The sequence below is a fragment of the Aquarana catesbeiana genome, linkage group LG01 (genome assembly GCF_042186555.1).
Source record: "Aquarana catesbeiana isolate 2022-GZ linkage group LG01, ASM4218655v1, whole genome shotgun sequence".
Taxonomy (NCBI): domain Eukaryota; kingdom Metazoa; phylum Chordata; class Amphibia; order Anura; family Ranidae; genus Aquarana; species Aquarana catesbeiana.
The window spans coordinates 978,724,673-978,747,353 of record NC_133324.1 but is presented as its reverse complement, the minus strand read 5'-3'; the positions used below and the strand labels follow the sequence as shown (position 1 = coordinate 978,747,353).

At 45.7% G+C, this 22,681-nt stretch overlaps 1 protein-coding gene across 1 annotated transcript in view; it reads left to right on the top strand.

Annotated features, from left to right (window-relative positions):
• The window catches only part of LOC141128986 (hydroperoxide isomerase ALOXE3-like), a 175,931-nt gene that overhangs the window by 60,355 nt on the left and 92,895 nt on the right, over window positions 1-22,681 (top strand). The window contains exon 6 of the mRNA XM_073616676.1: window positions 15,845-16,017. Within this exon, the coding sequence (XP_073472777.1) occupies window positions 15,845-16,017 (173 nt within the window). The remainder of the gene's footprint in view (window positions 1-15,844; window positions 16,018-22,681) is intronic.

Genomic DNA, 22,681 nt, shown 5'->3' with positions numbered 1-22,681 from the left:
AAGTTGGGAGGTATGGATACCTGCTCAAACAAGTGAGGAAGAAAGCTGCATATGTTTCACAAACAACCTCCACACAGAAAGCTGAGCAACTCATACATTTCTCATCAGTGGCAACTCTAGGAACAATATATAGGGGGGGCACATAAGATACCATAGTCAAAATTGGGGGGGGGGCGGGGCACTAATATTTTTTACCACTAAATCATACTATTGAAAAACACGAAATAAGTATATATAAATAAGATTACGAAATACAAGAGTAATGCAGTATGCAATAATGCCTATTGTAGCAACCTAACACTTGAAACACAAGTTTTTAAGAGTTTTATTTTTTCCTCAGGTATTGCTTCAGACCTGAGAAAGAGGAAAACAATCAAAAGCTTTTCTTTATAGTTTAACTACCTCCCGCCCTCTGTATAGTAAAATGACGGCGGGCGGGATCTCCTCTCGTTCAGGGGAGATGTAATATGATGTCGCCCCAGTGTCACTGCTCTTGTGCGCCCGCGGGGGTGTGCAGCTCAACAAACGCTGTTGTGCTGTGTCCCTAGGACACAACGTGACCCCGATCTTGGTAAAGAGCTGATGACGTGGCTCTTTACTCATGTGATTGGCTGTGTCCAGGGGCCACTGGATGACGTAATTCTATTATGAAACGCATAGGGCGGAGCGACACGCTTGCGTCACCTTGTGTCGTTGTTGATGATTCCAGTAGGACGGGCTTGTCTGAGTGTTTACCAGCCGGCGCACCAGGCATATAGGCGTTTTTTCTACTTTACAAATGTAAGTGCGATACTGTGGTTTTTTTTTTCTTAATACATTTTGAAGGTTTTACACTATTGGAGCATTTATATCTTTGCATGCCTTGCATATCCACCTATGAGCTGGGAATGTTATGAGGAGATTTGAGGTGTAATGAGTTCTGTTGGGTGTCTCTGGAGACCACACTATTACCACTAACGAATCAAGGTTATTGACTGCATCTGATATGCCCTGGAGGGCATCCCCTATTACAGGCTTTCCCTGATCCTCTGTAGTGGGGGATCACGGGCTTCCGGTAAGCAGTAACCCCTCTACTTAATGGTGGTGGACTGTGCACAAGTTCTTCATATAACACTGAAGATTCTACATTTTATGGATAGACTATACAATCACTTTTTAATTTGTAAAGTTCATGGGTGATACTGTCGTTCTAGGTTTTTTGACACATTATATTATATGTTCTTATTTTAGCTAATTGTTGATTGAACCATTATCATTGGTCAATTTTTGTTTTGGTGTCATGGTATTTTTGACCTTTTTTTCTGTCCATATTATATATGGTTGCACATATATGGGCATATAATCACAATTTTTATATTGGGTTAGTGTGTGAGTGTGCACTCACTTTATGCAATATTTTCACATGTTTAGCGCGATTCTATGTTTTTCTACCTCTTTCTGAATCCTTGCTTCAAAGCCATTTACCCTACCACTCCTTACTGCTTGTCTGACACACCCATTATTATCCATTCCTTGTGAGGAAAGAATGTTGAATATATAATCTGTCAATGATGCAGCATCAAGGCTATATACTTTTGTGAAATTTCAAAAACCTCTCATGAACAGCTTAATTAAAACAATATCTAACAACAATAGACAGCACAGCTGTTCAGTTTTGCAATGCGTTTGTCCCATCTACCAGGATAGAAAAAGGACTGTCTTTTAAGCTCTCTGCTATGTCTTCTTTAACAAATTAACCCATAACTGCTAAAAACAGAAAAATTACTATCAAATACTTACCCTAATTTTCCTTTCCTGATGGACTCCATGGCAGCATACGTTTGGGTAGCACCGCCCTCGCTCCTACCCCATAGGACCCCATTTCCATAAATTTTTAGGCTGAGCCAGAGGCCGCATTTACATGAACTAGCCTACACATGAACTGGGAGGGAACGGTTGTAGGAATGTGCCCTGCAAGAGAAGATCTGACCTGAGAGGAAGAGGAACTGGATCTCTGATAACTGAGTTGCAACAGAATGGAAAACCACGGTCTGTTCGACCATAAGGGAATCTGCTACTATTTCTGCCATTTCTGAGAGGAGCCTCTGAAGGAATCTGAAGACAAGCAGAACTGGAGGAGATGCGTATGCCCTATGGAATCTTCACTGGTCCGTCACTGCATCTATCCCAAGAGCTTGGGGGCATTGACCCGTTATGTAGAACTTCTCCAATTTGAAATTGCATGAGGAGGCAACAAGATAATTTTTTGGGCTCACCCCCAGCGTAAGAATTCACTTGAAGATGTCCACATGAAAGGACAACTCATTGTTGTTCAGTGGAAATCGGAACAAAGTCTGCCTGAAATTTCTGAACACCTGGAACATATACCATGGAAATGTTGGAAAAGTTCTTCTGGGCCCATAACATAATTGGTTTTACTTCCTGAAGGAGACTCAGACTGCTAGTTCAGAGAGGGGAATCTCCACTGAACCTGAGTGACCTCTGAGAGGCAATTCGCCCCCCCAGTCCCTGCAGCTGGTGTTGACTGTAATCGTAGTCCAGCTGGTGGGAGCGATTGAATGACAGTTGAGCAGGGTCTTCGTCTATAGATACCATGAAAGACTCCTCTTCATCGATGGAGAGATGTGAATCCACTGATTCTTGTCTCTCAACCTCCACTGCTGAAAAATCCCCTTTTGAAAAGGGCACATCCTCCATAAAGCCCACTTGACCATTGGAGCCGTAGCGACCATGGTACCTATGATCATTAGGCACTGGGATGCCCAGAGATGGGAGGCCAACAGGCCCAGGGAAATCCTACTGCAGATCACCGGAAACTTTTCTATTGGCAGGGAGATAGTGCTTTGGACTGTGTTGAACTGAGACCCGAGATAGATTGAAGACTGTGTGGGACTGAGGTGGCTCTATTCTTGATTCACCAGCCAGCCAAACTCCTGGAGAACCTTGACAGCAGGAGGAGGTCGCCCAGATAGTGGTGTAGGTGTATTCCCCTCCTCCTAATCAAGGCAACTGTGGCCAGCAAGACCTTGGAGAAAATGTGTGGCGACGTTGAAAGCCTGAATGGCAGGAATGTAAACTGAAGGTGTTGTGCCCCACCGCAAACCTGAGGAAACTCTGAAAGGAAACTGCAACTGGCACATGAAAGTGGGCATCCTTTAAATCTCTAGAGATTTGAGCAGTGACTTGCCCGCTGGGGCCTATCTTCATACAACATGGTCCTATGAGTGAGCAGTGGCAGCCGGTCCACAAGGTGCTCCACCCCGAGCCCGCACGATGTGTGGCCATGCACTGTGTGTGGCGCCGGACCAACAGGTCTCTACCAGGTCCGTCACCCCCTCACAGGCACGTGAACACATCCGAGGCCACAATTGACTAGTTTCAGACCTAGAGGGGCAAGCCCGTGCCCCCCCCAAAAAAAATCCTCCAGCACCAGCCACAACTGTGAGTGAGGAGGACAATGAAGGAACGCAGCTTCTGGCTCAGGCTGAAAATTTAGTGAGTTGGGGTATGAGCAAGGGTGGAGCTACCCAAACGTATGCTGCCATGGAAGTCTGTCAGGAAAATAGGATTTTTGATACAGCTTACCTGTAATTTCCCTGCCCCAACTGCTGCACCACCGAAGAAGAAGTTTGCTCCCAGACATCCACATGCCCAGCGGTTGAATGCTAGCTTGGCTAAATTGCTAGCACTTCAACTGCTACCTTTTCAGTTGGTAGACTCTGCCCCCTTCCGTGAGTTTGTGGAATGTGCGGTTCCTCAGTGGCAGGTTCCCAAATGCCACTTTTGCTCATGAAAGGCGATTCTGGCTCTCTCCCGGCATGTGGAAGGCAATGTCTTGGCTTAGCTGGACAGGGCGGTCAGTGGTAAGGTGCATATTACCGCTGACTTATGGTCCAGAAGGCATGGACAAGGACGTTACCTATCTTTCACCGTGCACTGGGTGAATCTTCTGGCAGCTGGGAAGGATGCAGGACAGGGTGCAGTAGTGTTGGAGGTTGTTGGGCCACCACGCCTCCAAAATTCTACTAGTGGTGATTCTGCCACACCTTTCTCCTCCACTCCCTCCTCTTCTTCTTCCTCCATGGCCTCTTCCTGTGCTGATTTGTCCTCGGAACCAGTGATGCTCCGTAGTCATTCAAGGGGCTACGCAAGCACGCAGGCAAAAAGATGCCATGCGGTGCTTGAGCTGGTGTGCTTGGGGGACAGGAGCCACACTGGGGCAGAGATTCTGTCAGCTCTGCAGGGGCAGGTTCAGAGGTGGTTGATGCCACGCCAGCTTAAGGCAGGAATGGTGGTTTGCGACAATGGCACCAACCTCCTCTCCGCCCTCCAACAGGGACAACTGACCCATGTGCCCTGTTTGGCTCACATGCTTAACTTGGTGGTGCAGCGGTTCTTCGGCAGGTACCCGGGCTTACAGGATGTCCTGAGGCAGGCCAGGAAAGTCTGTGTGCAATTCCGCAGGTCATATAATGCCAGTGCTCGGCTGGCTGACCTCCAAAAGGAATTTAACCTGCTCAAGAATCTGTGACATGCCCACCAGGTGGAACTCAACGTTGGCCATGCTGCAGCGGCTGCACACGCAGCAGAGGGCCATCAATGAGTACCTATGCGACTATGGCACCAGGACAGGGTCAGGAGACCTTGTTTTTTTTTTCCCCATGCCAGTGGGCTATGATCAGGGATGCATGCACTGTCCTGTCACCATTTGAGGAGGCCATGAAGATGGTGAGCAGTGACAGTGCATGCATCAGTGACACTGTCCCTCTTGTCCACCTGTTGGAGCATACGCTGCGTGGAATAATGGACAGGGCACTTGAGGCAGAACAGAGGGAGGAAGAGGAGGACTTCCTTACCTCTCAAGGCCCCCTTTATCCAGACAGTGTTCCTGCGTGCCCGCCGATCACACAGGAAGAGGATGAGGAGGAGGAGGAAGATTGTGTTAGCATGGAGGTGGAGCCTGGCACTCAGCATCAGCAGCAGTCTTCAAGGGATCATTTACAGTCCAAAGAAACCCATGGACTTGTACGTGGCTGGGAAGAGGTGGCTGCAGATCATGTCATCCTTAGTGACCCAGAGGACTCTGGACAGAATACCTCAGCAAACCTATGCTGCATGGCCTCCCTGATCCTACAAAGCCTGCGTAAGGATCCTCGTATTCGTGGTATCAAGGGGAGGGATGATTACTGGCTGGCAACCCTCCTTGATCCACGTTACAAGGGTAAGGTTGCGGACCTTATCTTGCCGTCGCAGAGGGAGCAGAGGATGAAACATCTTTGGGAGGCCTTGCAGAAAGGTTTGTGCAATGCGTTTCCAGAGTCTGGGAGGTTACAATTTTCTGGTCCTCCTGGACAACGTGTTGCTGAGGCTTCGGTCAGTCACAGAAGGAGCGGTGGAGAAGGTGGCCATCTGACCGATGCGTTCAGACAATTTTTTGGTCCGCAGCCCCAAGGTATGATCGGTTCCAGCAACCATCGCCAGCGTTTGTTTTACATGGTGCAGGAATACCTAGGGGCAAGATCAGACTTGGACACCTTTCCCACCGAAAATCCTCTGGGTTACTGGGTCTTGAGGATGGATCACTGGCCAGAGCTTGCACAGTATGCAATTGAGCTACTGGCCTGTCCTGCATCCAGCATTCTTTCGGAATGCACATTCAGTGCTGCTGGAGGCTTTGTAACTGATCACAGGGTGCGCCTGTCCACCGACTCGGTTGATCGGCTGACCATCATAAAAATGGATCAGTCTTGGATCACCAGATACCAAGCACCTGATGCTAATGTAACCGATTGATTTTTTTTATTAATGTGAGATCCCTTCAAGACTGCCTATGCTGATGCTGAGTGACTATCCTGTTATGCTGAGTCACAATCCTCTTCCTCCTCAATTTTCATGCTGACCGCATGTAAGAACATGTTTGGTTCTGGGCACCGCCACCAGTGGCCAAGGCCTAATTTTTCTGCCCCTGTTTAACAGGGGCGTGTAATTACAATTTTTGATGCAATACTTTGCAGCAGGGCTCATTCCTGTGCTCCAACTATAGTATCTGTGAGGGGTTGCAGTGTTGTGGCACCAGCACCAGTGCCCAAGGCCCAATTTTTCAGCCCCTGTTTAACAGGGGTGTATAATTACAATTTTTGATGCAATGCTTTGCAGCAGGGCTCATTCCTGCGCTCCAACTAGAGTATCTGTGAGGGGTTGCGATGTTGTGGCAGCAGTGGCTAAGGCCAAATTTTTCTGCCCCTGTTCAACAGGTTCATGTAATTACAATTCTTGATATAATATTTCACAACAGGGCCCGTTCCAGCGTCCACCAAGAGTAACTGTGAGGACTTACAGTGTTGTGGCACCAGCACCACCACCAAAGGCCCAATTTTTCTACCACTGTTCAACGATGGCATGTAATTACAATTCTTGATCTAATATTTCACAGCACGGCCCGTTTCTGCGCCCACCAAGGGTAACTGTGAGGACTTACAGTGTTGTGGCACCAGCACCACCACCACCAAAGGCCCAATTTTTCTGACCCTGTTCAACAGGGGCCTGTAATTACAATTCTTGATCTAATATTTAACAGCAGGGCCCATTCCTGTGCCCACCAAGAGTAACTGTGAGGGCATACAGTGTTGTGGCAACACCAACACCTAAGGCCCCAATTTCTATTTAGTAAGTATATAGGGCAGGCCCCTACTTTCAAACATCCAACTTACCAATGACTCCTACTTGCAAACGGAAGGAGACAACAGGAAGTGAGATGAAATCTACCCCTAGGAAGGGAAATTCTCCCCTGTAAGAGTTAATATGGAAAAAACGTGTCTCCTCTTCACTGATCCTTTATCACCAATCCTTGTTTCACTAAAACCCCCAAATTTTCAAAAAACCTTTGTCATTGGGACAGAAAGTGAGGTGAAATCTTCTGAAGAGGAGCACAGACAGCAAAACAAATGTTACAGGGGTGATAACCCTTCCCTATGTTTTCCAAAAAGCTTAAAAATAGATTTTTTGGCTGGAGCTACACTTTAAAAATGTACCTGTTCCAAATTACAAACAGATTCAACTTAAGAACAAACCTACAGTCCCTGTCTTTCTTGGGACCGCCTGTATACTGCTGTTCAGAGTATATAGGGCCTGGGGGCCCACGCCTTTCTTTTTTTAATTTGGGTACGGGGTTCCCTTTAATACCCATACAAGACCCAAAGGGCCTGGTAATGAACGGGGGGTACCCATGCCGTTTGTCTCACTGATTTTCATCCATATTGCTGGGACCTGACATTACATCAAAGCCGCAAGCAGTTTTAAATGACTTTTATTCCTTTAAAGATGTAATTTTGTGCAGGGACTGTTCTAAGCGCGAGAAACATGTGCACACTTTACAGGCATACTATACACACCCCCCAGGTATGATATTTAAAGGAATATTTCACTTTTTTTATTTTCATTTTAAGCATCTTTAACCCCCCCCCTGGCGGTATTCCCGAGTCTGGCTCAGGGTGGAATTTCAGTACCAAGAACGGTAACCCCGAGCCAGACTCGGTAACGCATCGCAGGATCCAGGAAGAGCTTACTTACCTTGTCTCCTGGATCCTGCGATGTCTCCCCGTAGCGTGAGCGGCTCGTCCTCTGCTTGATTCATCACGGAGCCGAGCTCCGTTCCCTGCGAGCGTTGCGACGCACGGAGACGGAGAACGGCGCCAAATTCAAAAAGTAAAACACACACAATACATACAGTAAACTGCAATCTTACAGATTACATTACTGTATGTAATTATTTCACATCCCTTTGTGACTGATTCCTCAACATTATTCTCAAGAATCTGCTGATATTGAGTGGAATCCATGGTTCCCTCAACTTTAACCAGATTCCCAGTACCAGCACTGGCCACACAGCCCCACAGCATGATGGAACCTCCACCAAATTTTACTGTGGGTAGCAAGTGTTTTTCTTGGAATGCTGTGTTCTTTTGCCGCCATGCATAACGCCCCTTGTTATGACCAAATAACTCAATCTTTGTTTCATCAGTCCACAGCACCTTATTCCAAAATGAAGCTGGCATGTCCAAATGTGCGTTTGCATACCTCAAGCGACTCTGTTTGTGGTGTGTGCGCAGAAAAGGCTTCTTTCTCATCTCTCCCTCATACAGCTTCTCCCTGTGCAAAGTGCGCTGAATTGCTGAAGGATGCACAGTGACACCATCTGCAGCAAGTTGATGTTGTAGGTCTTTGGAGGTGGTCCGTGGGCTGTTTTTGACCTTTCTCACCATCCTTCTCATTTGCCTCTCCAATATTTTATGTGGCCTGCCACTTCTGGCCTTAACAAGAACTGTGCCTGTGGTCCACCATTTCCTCACTATGTTCCTCACAGTGGACACTGACAGCTTATATCTCTGCTAGGGATGAGCCGAACACCCCCCCTGTTCGGTTCGCAGCAGAACATGCGAACAGGAAAAAAGTTTGTTCGAGCGCGCAAACACCGTTAAAGTCTATGGGACACGAACATGAATAATCAAAAGTGCTAATTTTAAAGGCTTATATGCAAGTTATTGTCATAAAAAGTGTTTGGGGACCCGGGTCCTGCCCCAGGGGACATGGATCAATGCAAAAAAAGTTTTAAAAACGGCGTTTTTTTCAGGAGCAGTGATTTTAATAATGCTTAAAGTCAAACAATAAAAGTGTAATATCCCTTTAAATTACGTACCTGGGGGTGTCTATAGTATGCCTGTAAAGGGGCGCATGTTTCCCGTGTTTAAAACAGTCTGACAGCAAAATGACATTTTAAAGGAAAAAAAGTCATTTAAAACTACTCGCGGCTATTAATGTATTGCCGGTCCGACAATACACATAGAAGTTCATTGATAAAAACGGCATGGGAATTTCCCACAGGGGAACCCCGGCCAAAATTTTTTAAAAAAATGACGTGGGGGTCCCCCTAAATTCCATACCAGATCCTTCCGGTCTGGTATGAATTTTAAGGGGAACCCCGTGCCAAAATTAAAAAAAAAAAAAAAAAACGGCATGGGGTCCCCCCAAAAATCCATACCAGACCCTTATCCGAGCAGGCAACCTGGCAGGCCGCAGGAAAAGAGGGGGGATGAAAGAGCGCCCCCCCCCGAACCGTACCAGGCCATATGCCCTCAACATTGGGAGGGTGCTTTGGGGTAGCCCCCCAAAACACCCTCTCCCCATGTTGAGGAGGACAAGGGCCTCATCCCCACAACCCTGGCCGGTGGTTGTGGGGGTCTGCAGGCGGGGGGCTTATCGGAATCTGGAAGCCCCCTTTAACAAGGGGACCCCCAGATCCTAGCCCCCCCCTGTGTGAAATGGTAAGGAGGTACTACCTACCATTTCACTAAAAAACTGTCAAGAATGTTAAAAATGACAAGAGACAGTTTTTGACAATTCCTTTATTTAAATGCTTCTTCTTTCTTCTATCTTCCTTCATCTTCTTCTTCTTCTGGTTCTTCTGGTTCTTCCTCCGGTGTTCTCGTCCAGCATCTCCTCCGCGGCGTCTTCTTCCCTTCTTCTCCTCAGGCCGCTCCGCATCCATGATGGCATTGGGGGGAGGCTCCCGCTCTTCTCTTCATCTTCTTCTCTTCTTAATCTTCTTTTCTTCTTCTCTTCTTCATCTTCTTCTCTTCTTCATCTTCTTCTCCGGGCCGCTCTGCATCCATGCTGGCATGGAGGGAGGCTCTCGCTGTGTGACGCGTCTCCTCTTCTGACGGTTCTTAAATAACGGGGGACAGGGCCACAGTGACTTGAGGGGACTTCCCTGTGACGTCACGGGGAATGCCCCAGGGAAGTCTCGTCATGTCCCATGCGTCAGAGGGGGGCGGGGTCACTGGGTGACCCCGCGCCCCATTATTTAAGAACCATCAGAAAAGGAGACGCGTCACACAGCAGGAGCCTCCCACCATGCCAGCATGGATGCGGAGTGGCCCGGAGAAGAAGATGAAGAAGAGAAGAAGATGAAGAAGATGAAGAGAAGAGCGGGAGCCTCCCCCCATGCCATGGGTGCAGAGCGGCCCAAGGAGAAGAAGGGAAGAAGACGCCGCGGAGGAGATGCTGGACGAGAACACCGGAGGAAGAACCAGAAGAACCAGAAGAAGAAGAAGAAGAAGGAAGATAGAAGAAAGAATAAAGAAGAAGCATTTAAATAAAAGAATTGTCAAAAACTGTCTCTTGTCATTTTTAACATTTTTGACAGTTTTTTAGTGAAATGGTAGGGGTAAGTACCCCCTTACCATTTCACACAGGGGGAGGGCCGGGATCTGGGGGTCCCCTTGTTAAAGGGGGCTTCCAGATTCCGATAAGCCCCCCACCCGCAGACCCCCACAACCACCGGCCAGGGTTGTGGGGATGAGGCCCTTGTCCTCATCAACATGGGGACAAGGTGTTTTGGGGGGGTACCCCAAAGCACCCTCCCAATGTTGAGGGCATGTGGCCTGGTACGGTTCAGGAGGGGGGGCGCTCTCTCGTCCCCCCCCCCTCTTTTCCTGCAGCCTGCCAGGTTGCGTGCTCAGATAAGGGTCTGGTATGGATTTTTGGGGGGACCCCATGCTGTTTTTTTTTAAATTTTGGCACGGGGTTCCCCTTAATATCCATACCAGACCTGAAGGGCCTGGTATGGAATTTAGGGGGAACCCTCACGTCATTTTTTTTTTAAATTTTGGCCGGGGTTCCCCTGTGGGGAATTCCCATGACGTTTTTTTCAATGAACTTCTATGTGTATTGTCGGATCTCAATGCAATAGCCGCGAGTAGTTTTAAATGACTTTTTTTCCTTTGAAATGTCATTTTGCTGTCAGACTGTTCTAAACACGGGAAACATGCGCCCCTTTACAGGCATACTATAGACACCCCCCAGCTACGAAATTTAAAGGGATATTACACTTTTATTATTTGACTTTAAGCATTATTAAAATCACTACTCCTGAAAAAATGGCTGTTTTTAAAACTTTTTTTGCATTGATCCATGTCCCCTGGGGCAGGACCCAGGTCCCCAAACACTTTTTTTTTATTTCTCCCATAGACTTTTAAAGGGTGTTCCGCGGCATTCGATTTTGCCGCGAACACCCCAAATTGTTCGCTGTTCGGCGAACTTGCGAACAGCCGATGTTCGAGTCGAACATGAGTTCGACTTGAACTCGAAGCTCATCCCTAATCTCTGCCATAACTTTTTGTAGCCTTCTCCTAAACCATAATGTAGAACAATCTTTGTTTTCAAGTCATTTGAGAGTTGTTTTGAGACCCCATGTTGCCACTCTTAGGAGGAGAGTCAAAGAGAACAACAACTTTCAATTGGCTACTTTTAAATACCTTTTCTCATGATTGGATGCACCTGTCTATGAAGTTCAAGGCTTAATGAGCTCACCAAACCAATTGTGGGTTCCAATTAATCAGTGCTAATGAGTAATGCCCCGTACACACGGTCGGACTTTGTTCGGACATTCCGACAACAAAATCCTAGGATTTTTTCCGACGGATGTTGGCTCAAACTTGTCTTGCATACACACGGTCACACAAAGTTGTCGGAAAATCCGATCGTTCTAAACGCGGTGACGTAAAACACGTACGTCGGGACTATAAACGGGGCAGTGGCCAATAGCTTTCATCTCTTTATTTATTCTGAGCATGCGTGGCACTTTGTCCGTCGGATTTGTGTACACACGATCGGAATTTCCGACAATGGATTTTGTTGTCGGAAAATTTTATATCCTGCTCTCAAACTTTGTGGGTCGGAAAATGCGATGGAAAATGTGTGATGGAGCCTACACACGGTCGGAATTTCCGACAACTAGGTCCTATCACACATTTTCCGTCGGAAAATCCGACCGTGTGTACGGGGCATTAGTCCACCTTCTCCAAGGCTGGCAAGCTCACGCATTTTCATAAGAAAATTGAGACCACAAATCGCCAATGTCCCATACATAACAAATCACACGCGTTTAGCAAATGTATCAGCTTTAGAAGGGAATAAATAGAAAAATAAAATAAAAGTGTGCTGTCAGTTAAAAGATATCAAACTCTATCAATAGTGACCACAGCAATTGTCAAATCAACATAGAGAAATATCCGGCTCAAACTAGCAAATTAGTAACAGTGAATAAAAACAACAAAAAAACTGTTACACAAACTTGTGTCAACCACATAAAATGTTTCCCTTAGTGTCCATATTATTCATTACTCAAAGTCTACTGTGCAATAGATCTCAAAGACACCAATGTGATATATCAACATAAATGTCCAAAAACTAATAAAAAAAAAAATTGTCTCCAAACAATTTCTCAAAAAAGACAAACAGATGAGTAATGCCGCGTACACATGATCGCACATTCCGACAACAAAATCCGTATTTTTTTTCCGACGGATGTTGGCTCAAACTTGTCTTGCATAAACACGGTCACACAAATGTTGTCGGAAATTCCGAACGTCAAGAACGCGGTGACGTACAACACGAACGACGAGCCGAGAAAAGAAGTTCTATAGGTCGTGTGGCTCTTCTGCTGGATTCCAAGCATGCATGGAATTTTGTGCGTCGGAATTGTGTACACATGATCGGAATTTACGAGAACGGATTTTGTTGTCGGAAAATTTGAGATCCAGCTCTCAAATTTTGTTTGATGGAAATTCAGATGGAAAATGTCCGATGGAGCCTACACATATTCGGAATTTCCGACAACAAGCTCACATTGAACATTTGTTGTCAGAAATTCCGACCGTGTGTACGCAGCATAAAGGTGCACTGTTCCCAGTTTTCCTTAATAATGACATCCAATAAAGTGCTTCTGTGTTCCACCAGTGCTCAGAAGTAGAAATAGTGGCCTCTTACCAAATCACTATGATCTCCAGATTATAAGAGATCATGAACAGCGTGGGTTGCAGAGCTTCCTTCAACCTCCCAGGTTCAGCTGTACATCAGCACTGTGTGGAAGTGGATCATATGCTCCACCATAGATGCCTCAATCTCCACACCAGATGAGCCTCGAGCCAGCTATTCTAAGTATTGAGCCATATAAAAAGAAAGAAGACTAATCATGCAGTACGTCCAAAAAAAAAATTAGTTTAATAAAATATGCACTTACAGCAATTAGATAAAAAAATGAGCAGTAGAAAGAGAGGTCTTTTAGTAGCTCCTCTGAATAGTAGTAAAGAAATATCATTGGCCACTCACATTGAGTGCAACCAGATTCCAGTCAAAAGAGAGGAGACCCTATTCCAGCAGCCACCTCTCACTCTCACTTAAGAGGCATAGGTGACAACATACCAGCTCTTGACAAAAATGCTGATATTCTCCTGCTTTTTTGCAAAGACATCCTAAAGGTACACAAAGCTCATCAACAAATCGGCGGGCCACATGACACACCATATGCCCAATGCCTGGACCAAGGCTAGGTCATCATAGGCAACATCTGTCTGGGTAATGTCAGGAGGTCTTCAACTGACTCTATGCAGAATTCATTTGCACAGATCATTCTAAACCTACACCACCTCATGGGGAAGAAGAGGAATTTTGGTACCTCCCATGCTTTGGTGTGTACCATCCTCGCAAGCCAGATCAGATCATGGTGGTCTTCGACTCAAGGGCTCAATGTGAAAGGGTTTCCCTCAATGATGTCCTTCTCACCGGGTCTAATCTGAAAAACAACCTTATAGGAGTTTTGCTCTGCTTCAGACAAGAACTAATTTCTGTTATGGCTGACAGGGAAGAAGAGGAATGTTGGTACCTCCCATGCTTTGGTGTGTACCATCTTCACAAGCCAGATCAGATCATGGTGGTCTTTGACTCAAGAGCTCATAATGAAAGGGTTTCCATCAATGATGTGCTTCTCCCCGGGTCTAATCTGAAAAACAACCTTATAGGAGTTTTTGCTCTGCTTCAGACAAGAACCTATTGCTGTTATGGCTGACATTCAGCAAATGTTCCATAGTTTCATTGTTCGAGAAGACAACAGAAACATCCTCATGTTTTTATGGTAACGCAACAATGAGTTCACACCGATTCTACATTTGAACTGGTTAATCTTGAGTCGGATAGGAAATCAGAGCTAATATCGTGACACTCAACACCTCTGTGAGGTCAAAGACGAGACGAGTTCTCACCATTTTGAATGCTTTTTGAAGTGGTCTTTTGTAGTATGATCTATTGCATGACTTATCTATGTTGCTGCCTTCCCCTCTGAAGAACTTGATTCAAAGGGAGGTATGAAGGACTGGTGCATGTTGCTGCCTTCCCCTCTGAAAATACACTCATAAACTGTCTTCTGTGCCATCTTTCAGACACCTGTAATGACTTTACAAGTTTTACAGTATGTAAATGTTTGCTTTATTCTACCAAGTTCTCCCCCTTTCATCTCTTTCAGGTGTTCCTGGAAAAGAGTTCTCACTTCCAGTGCTTGGATTTGACTCTCAATTGTTTAATATTTGAAACCATAGATTTTGATGGGCAGTGTCAAGTTACACATGCATTGTCTGTTTGCCTTTAATAATTTAGTCCCTTCATCACTCCATATCTGATGCTCACCTTTGACGATCTGCACAAGTTTTTGATTAAAGCTTTCTACGATTTGCAAGATCAGTTGTTATGGATCAGTTATAGAGATCACACTTTCAGTCCTTATGCCGCGTACACACGACCGGACTTTTCGACGGACTGAACTCCGAAGGACTTTTCAATGGAGATCAGACAAAACGGACTTGCCTACACACGATCACACCAAAGTCTGACGGATTCGAACATGACGACGTACGACCGGACTAGAATAAGGAAGTTCGTAGCCAGTAGCCAATAGCTGCCCTTGCGTCGGTTTTGGTCCGTCGGACTAGCATACAGACAAACTGATTTTTTGACCGGACTCGAGTCTGTCGGAAAGATTTGAAACGTGTTCTATTTCTAAAGTCTGATTTTTCGTCAGCAAAGGTCCGATGAAGCCCACACACAATCAAATTGTTCAGCGGATTCGTTCCGTCGGACCTTTGCTGTCGAAAAATGTCCGGTCGTGTGTACACGGCATTAGGTTGCGGAAGCAGAACAGATACTGTATCTAATACTTCTGGGTGTGTTAGTCAAACTTTAGGAGTTTCAATGTGTATGCAATCAGACAGGCCCTTTTACTACATAGTTTTGGTAAATCTGAAAGAAAAACTCAGCAGAAAATCTGATAGTGTGTATGTGGCATAAGCTGCACATGTGCAGCTCAGTTTGAATTCCTTCACAGTATCTGTGTGCCGGAAAATTGCATTTCTGCACATGCGCAGGAGTGACGTCGGCTCGCAACAGCCAATCAAGATGGTTGTAGACTGGCAGCCAGGGAGAAGATGCCTGCGCCAGCGAGAGACCTCACACGAGCGGATTTTTCGTCAGCAAAGGTCTGACGGAACAAATCCGCCGGACAATTCGACCGTGTGTGGGCTTCATCGGACCTTTGCTGTCGAAAAATCAGACGGTCTTTAGAAATAGAACATGTTTAAAATCTTTCCGACAGACTCGAGTCCGGTCGAAGAATCCGTTCGTCTGTATGCTAGTCGGACGGACGAAAGGGGACGCTAGGGCAGCTATTGGCTACTGGCTATGAACTTCCTTATTCTAGTCCGGTCGTATGTCATCACGTTCAAATCCGTCAGACTTTGGTGTGATCGTGTGTAGGCAAGTCCGTTTCGTCGGAACTCCGTCAGAACTCTGTTGAAAGTCCGTCGAAAAGTCATTCGGAGTTCAGTCCGTTGAAAGTCCGCTCATGTGTACACGGCATAAGTGAGAATTCTACTTTAAGCCACTTGTATACTTTATCACCCCCTCTGTAGCCACTTCTTTAATAAAGCATATCTTAATTTTTAAAACTCTTGTATTTCAGATATAGTGAGTAAAGTATGGAAGGAGGATACTTTCTTTGGAAGCCAATATCTGAATGGAATGAACCCCACACTGATCAAGAAATGTGTTAAAGTTCCAGAGAAGTTCCCAGTTACTGACGACATGGTGGCTCCATCCCTGGGGGCTTCCACAAACCTACAGAAAGAACTCCAGGTGAAGTTATTATCTGCTGTGGAGATATGGATCTTGATTATACAATTCCAAAACAGTCGGGGCGCCTTGTAAAATCTACATAAAAACAGATTGCAATGATTTGCCAATCTCATAAACCCATATTTTATTCACAATAGAAAATATAAAATACATCAAATGTTTAAACTGAGAAAATGTAACATTTTAAGTAAAAAATAAGGTACAGCAACACATCTCAAAAATAGTTAGGACAGGGCATCAAAAAGTGGTACTAAGAAGGATGAGCTGGAATAACATCTTGCAACTAATTACCTTATTTTTCGCTCCGTAAGATGCACTTCCCCCCCCCAAAAAAAATGGGGGAAAATGTCTCTGAGTCTTATTGAGCGAATACTGACCAGGTCAACTGTCCCCCCCCCCCCATCGCCACCACTGCCATCATGTCTGAATGTCAGGCCGGCCATGTCCCATGAGCTTCGGGCGATCTCTTGGCTGAGCCTTTCATTCACAGAAGACAGAGCATGGAGTACGGCCGCGTGACAGGCAGATGTGATGACATCCTCGCCAGTCACCAGGCACAGGTAAGGTTGCATTACATGGGACAGGTCTGGCTGCAGTACATGGGACAGGTCTGGTTGCAGTACATGGGACAGGTCTGGCTGCAGTACATGGGACAGGTCTGGTTGCAGTACATGGGACAGGTCTGGCTGCAGTACATGGGACAGGTGTGGTTGCAGTACATGGGATACATGGGACAGGTCTGGCTGCAGTACATGGGACAGGTCTGGTTGCAGTACATGGGACAGGTCTGGTTGCAGTACATGAGACAGGTCTGGCTGCAGTACATGGGACAGGTCTGGTTGCAGTACATGGGATACATGGGACAGGTCTGGTTGCAGTACATGGGACAGGTCTGGTTGCAGTACATGGGACAGGTCTGGCTGCAGTACATGGGACAGGTCTGGTTGCAGTACATGGGACAGGTCTGGCTGCAGTACATGGGACAGGTCTGGTTGCAGTACATGGGATACATGGGACAGGTCTGGTTGCAGTACATGGGACAGGTCTGGCTGCAGTACATGGGACAGGTCTGGTTGCAGTACATGGGACAGGCCTGGCTGCAGTACATGGGACAGGTCTGGCTGCAGTACATGGGACAGGTCTGGCTGCAGTACATGGGACAGGTCTGGTTGCAGTACTTGGGACAGGCCTGGCTACAGTACATGGGACAGGTCTGGTTGCAGTACATGGGGCAGGTCTTGCTGCAGTACATGGGATTGGTAAGGCTTCATTTCATTGGTACAAGTCAGGCTGCATTTAATGGGCACTGGTAAGGCTTCATTTAATTGGCACTGGTAAGGCTTCATGTAATTGGCACTGGTAAGGCTGCATTTCATGGGCACTGGTAAGGCTGCATTTCATGGGCACAGGTATGGCTGCATTTCATGGGCACAGGTATGGCTGCATTTCATGGGCACAGGTAAGGCTGCATTTCATAGGCACTGGTAAGGCTTCATGTAATTGGCACTGGTAAGACTGCATTTCATGGGACTGGTAAGGCTACATTTCATGGGCTCTGGTAAGACTGCATTTCATGGGCACTGGTAAATATTTTAGTACACCATTTGGTTCAGAATAGTTTTTTTTCCTGTTTTTCCCCCTCTAAAACCTAGATGCGTCCTATGGTCAGGTGCATCTTATGGAGCGAAAAATGTGGTAGGTTAATTGGCAACAGGTCAGTAACATGATTGGGTATAAAAAAAGCATCTTAGAGAGTCAGAGTGTCTCAGAAGTAAAGATGGGCAGAGGTTCACCAATCTGTGAAAAGCTGCATCTAAAAACAGTCAAACAATTTCAGAATAATGTTCCTCAACTTCATCATTAGGGCAGATATTGGTGTCAGTAGGGCAGTGGATGGTGTCGGTCAATAGGGCAGTGGATGGTGTTGGTCAGTAGGACAGTGGATGGTGTTGGTCAGTAGGACAGTGGATGGTGCTGGTCAGTAGGACAGTGGATGGTGTTGGTCAGTAGGGCAGTGGATGGTGTCAGTCAGTAGGGCAGTGGATGGTGTTGGTCAGTAGGGCAGTGGATGGTGTCAGTCAGTAGGACAGTGGATGGTGTTGGTCAGTAGGGCAGTGGATGGTGTCAGTCAGTAGGGCAGTGGATGGTGTTGGTCAGTAGGGCAGTGGATGGTGTCAGTCAGTAGGGCAGTGGATGGTGTTGGTCAGTAGGGCAGTGGATGGTGTCAGTCAGTAGGGCAGTGGATGGTGTTGGTCAGTAGGGCAGTGGATGGTGTCAGTCAGTAGGGCAGTGGATGGTGTTGGTCAGTAGGACAGTGGATGGTGTTGGTCAGTAGGACAGTGGATGGTGTTGGTCAGTAGGACAGTGGATGGTGTCAGTCAGTAGGGCAGTGGATGGTGTCGGTCAGTAGGGCAGTGGATGGTGTTGATCAATAGGGCAGTGGATGTTGTCGGTCAGTAGGGCAGTGGATGGTGTCGGTTAGTAGGGCAGTAGACAGTGCCACTAGGGAGGTGGACTTTGTTAGTTGGGCAGAGGATAGTGTCAGTTGGTCAGAGGTTGGTGTCTGTAGAGCAGTGGACAGTGTCAGTAGTTTTTTTATTAGATTTTTGTATTATTTTTTACAATTTTATTTTTTATTATTTTTGTATAAATATTTTTAACAGTCTTGTTGGGGGGGCTCAGACCCCTGATGATTGAGGAAACGGTCCTCAACATCCATTTCTGTGGCCTAAGCTATACAGAATGAATGAACGGGAAGGGCTCTGCACAGTCTCCCTGGTCATTCACAAACAAGCATGGTAAAAACGGTTTACTATGCTTCAGTTATGAAAGAACACAGTAAATGATCTGTACCTATTACTCACTGTGTTCATTCAGTAAAGGAAAGGGCAGAAAGGGGATAACTATGGCGTTACCTTCCCTCTTCCTGATGTCAGACATAGGCGATAACTATGGTCTCACCCTCCTCTTCCTGATAACAAATATAGAGGATAACTATAGTGTCATCCAGTGACCGATCTGAGGTGGGGGATGTGTGATGTCACTCATTCTTGCTCCTTTCATTTCTGAATTACTAGGGCAGTCAGAGATTTCTATTGTCAGAATGCAGCCACCTGATGAATGCAGCAAAATGTATTGGAACTGATCCCCAGTATTTCAGCTGCTGCAGAAGGATTGTATCTAGTAAATGATGCCCCCACTACCCATCCTGTCCAGGTCCCCGGAGGGTCAGCAAGGAAGGGACAAGAGCTGCACGTCACCTGTCCATGATTGACGGTCTGCTGACTTCTGCTTTACAGGCTCCTAAGAAAAAAAATAATAAAAGCACATTCTTTTACCTGCAAAAAAATGTGCACTTATTCAATAGATGCAGACAGCTAGGCTCGGGAGCAAGCCCGCACGAGTGCCCCCATAGAAAGTGGCTTTCTATGGGGCACTTGGCGCAGGGCAGGAGCCAGGAACACCGGTAGAAGGCCTGAGAAGAGGAGGTTCAGGGTCACTCTGAGGAATTCCATTGTACAATAGTCTGTTGCAAAGTGGAAACTGTTCTGTGGTCAGATGTATCGAAATTTGACATTTATTTTGGCAACCATGGGTGCTGCGCCTAGCAGACTAAAGAGGAGAGGGACCTCGCAGCTTGTTATCAGCACTGAGTTCATTACCTGCATCCCTGATGGTATGGGGGGTGCATTAGTATGTATGGAAGGGGCAGCTTACACATCTGGAAAGGCACCATCAATGCTGAAAGATATATCCAGGTTTTTAGAGCAGCATATGCTCCCATCTAGATGATGTCTTTTTCAGGGAAGACCTTGCATATTCCAGCAGGACAATGCTAATCTGCATAATGCATCTATGACAGCAGCATGACTTCGTAATAGAAGAGTCCGGGTGCTTAACTGGCCTGCCTGCAGCCCAGACCTTTCACTAATTGAAAATAGTTGACGCATCTTAAAATAAAAAAAATTGACAAAGAAGACCGAGGACTGTTGGCCAGTTAGAATCCTATATCAGGCAAGAATGGCATAGCTCCCAACTGTCCCTGATTTCGAGGGACTGTCCCTGATTTGGAGCAATGTCCCTCTGTCTCTCTTTCCTCCTCATTTGTCCCTCATTTTGGTCTGATCCATATAGATGTATATACAATTCACTTTTTATCTATCAAAAAGTATTTTCCAGCGCTAAACCTTTCATCTGATTTCTAAATTGCTGCATTTGTAAATTCCAAAAGTCAATATAAAAGGAATAGGAGTGGTAAAGCACTTGGTGCGTTTAACCAATCTTGTTTTTCTTGTACAATTCTCCTTTAAGGGGGCGTGGCAAGGGGTGTGTCCTATGCCTGCATACTTTTGCTGATAGGTGTCCCTCATTCCCATCTCAAAAAGTTGGGAGGTATGAAGAACGGGACAATATTCCTCTTGCAAAACTGCAGCAACTGGTCTCCTCAGTTCCCAGACAAAATTTACAGAGAGTTGTTATAAGAAGAAGGGGTGTTACACTGTGGTAAACATGGCCCTGCCCCAACTTTATTTAAAACGTGTTGCTGCCATCAATTTTACAATTACCTTATTTTTTTCTTAAAATGGTACATTTTCTCAGTTTAAACATTTGATATGCTTTCTATTTTCTATTGTGAAATATAAAATATGGGTTTATGAGATTTGCAAATGATTGCATTCTGTTTTTATGTAGATTTTTATTTTGGAATTGGGATTGTAAAACGAACTGGTATAGCGTATGTGCAGCCAACACTTAAAGTGGAGTTCCACCCAAAAAAAAAAAAAAAAAAAAAAAGTCATTAACTGCTTGCCGACCAGCCGGCACAGTTGTACTGCGGCAACATGGCTCGGCTGTGTGAAACGCCGATATGTTACGTCAGTAACATAGACGGCCACGGGGGGGGGGGGGGGGGCACGCCTCCCGCTCGTTTTCCCAAGTAAATGCGAGTGCCCGGCGGTCTCGATCACCGCCTTGCTCCCGCGATCGCTCGGGGCACACAGTTTTCGGTTCTCTGAGGGGAGAACTGACAGATCGTCTGTTCATACAGAGTATAACAGCGATCTCTTAGTTTCCCTGCACAGTCCCCTCCCCCCTTCAGTTAGAACACAAACTAGGACACACATTAAGCCCTTCACTGCCCCCTAGTGTTAACCCCTTCACTGCCAGTGACATTTATACAGTAATCAATGCATTTTTATAGCACTGATCGCTGTATTAATGCCAATGGTCCCAAAAATGTGTCCAAATTGTCCAATGTGTCCGCCATAATGTCTCAGTCATGATGAAAATCACTGATCGCCGCCATTTCAAGTAAAAAAATATATATATTAATAAAAATGCCATAAAAAACTATCCCCTATTTTGTAGAGGCTATAACTTTTGCGTACACCAATCAATATACGCTTATTACGATTTTTTTTTTACCAAAAATATGTAGAAGAATATGTATCGGCCTAAACTGAGGAAAAAAATGTTTTTTTATATATTTTTTGAGGGGTATTTATTATAGCAAAAAGAAAAAAAATATTGCTTTTTTTTTCAAAATTGTCGCTCTTTTTTTGTTTATAGCGCAAAAAATAAAAACCGCCGAGGTGATCAAATACCACCAAAAGAAAGCTCTATTTGTGGGAAAAAAAGGACGTCAATTGTGTTTGAGAGCCACATCATTGTTAAAGCGACGCAGTGCAGTATCGCAAAAAGTGCCCTGGTCAGGAAGGGGGGTAAAATCTTCCGGGGCTGAAGTGGTTAAGTCGTCTGTAGGTCTTGGAATGTTCTTTAGACATTTTGAGTAACTGAGCAATATAATGAATCCCCAGTTCATGCCAAGGCTCGAACCCCCTCTAATTTACACAATTCCTCATAATTTACATTTCTCCATAGTGGAGAATATATTAATATATTCTTGTGTTGCTTTTGCTACCACCAAAAGAAAGCTCTATTTGTGGGAAAAAAAGTACGGAAATTTTGTTTGGGAGCCATGTGGCACGACCGCGCAATTGTCAGTTAAAGTGACGCAGTGCCGAATCGTAAAAAGTGCTCTGGTCTTTGGCCAGCCAAATGGTCCTGGGCTGAAGCGGTTAATGTGCATGAAATAAATTTAGAAAAAACATTTGGAGAATTTTTTTTTTTTTTTTTTACTTTTTTATGCCTGTTGCTGTGTGGTCCCTCGAAATCTGCCTCCTTCATCTCCTAGGCCCCTGACGTCATTTCCCTCGGCGCCTCCGCTCGCTACTGCTCCTGGGAGATGTGTGTCATCATTTCCCAGGAGGCAGTGGGCAGCGCCGAGGGCTAAGTTGCCATAACAACGGGACGGGCACTTCCAATGACAATGCCCGTTGATATGGCAACCTGTATACTTTACAGCGCCGCTACGGCTCTTTACTGCGCATGTGCGGGAACGGGGCGATACATGCTGGTCGCTCAGCTGCACCAGAGCCCGGAAAGATAGTGCTGGTGGGCTTCAGATGCCCAAAAGCACTATGGAAACTGCTACTAAACAGGAATATAAGATATATTCCTATATGAAATCGGCAATCGAGTGCGGATTAATAAAAAAAAAAGTGAGTTATCTAAATAAAACTTATAAGAAAAAGATATGAATCCTAAAAAAAAAAAAAAAAATGTAACAGTGGGAACTCCGCTTTAAGTTTTGGATACAGTAGGG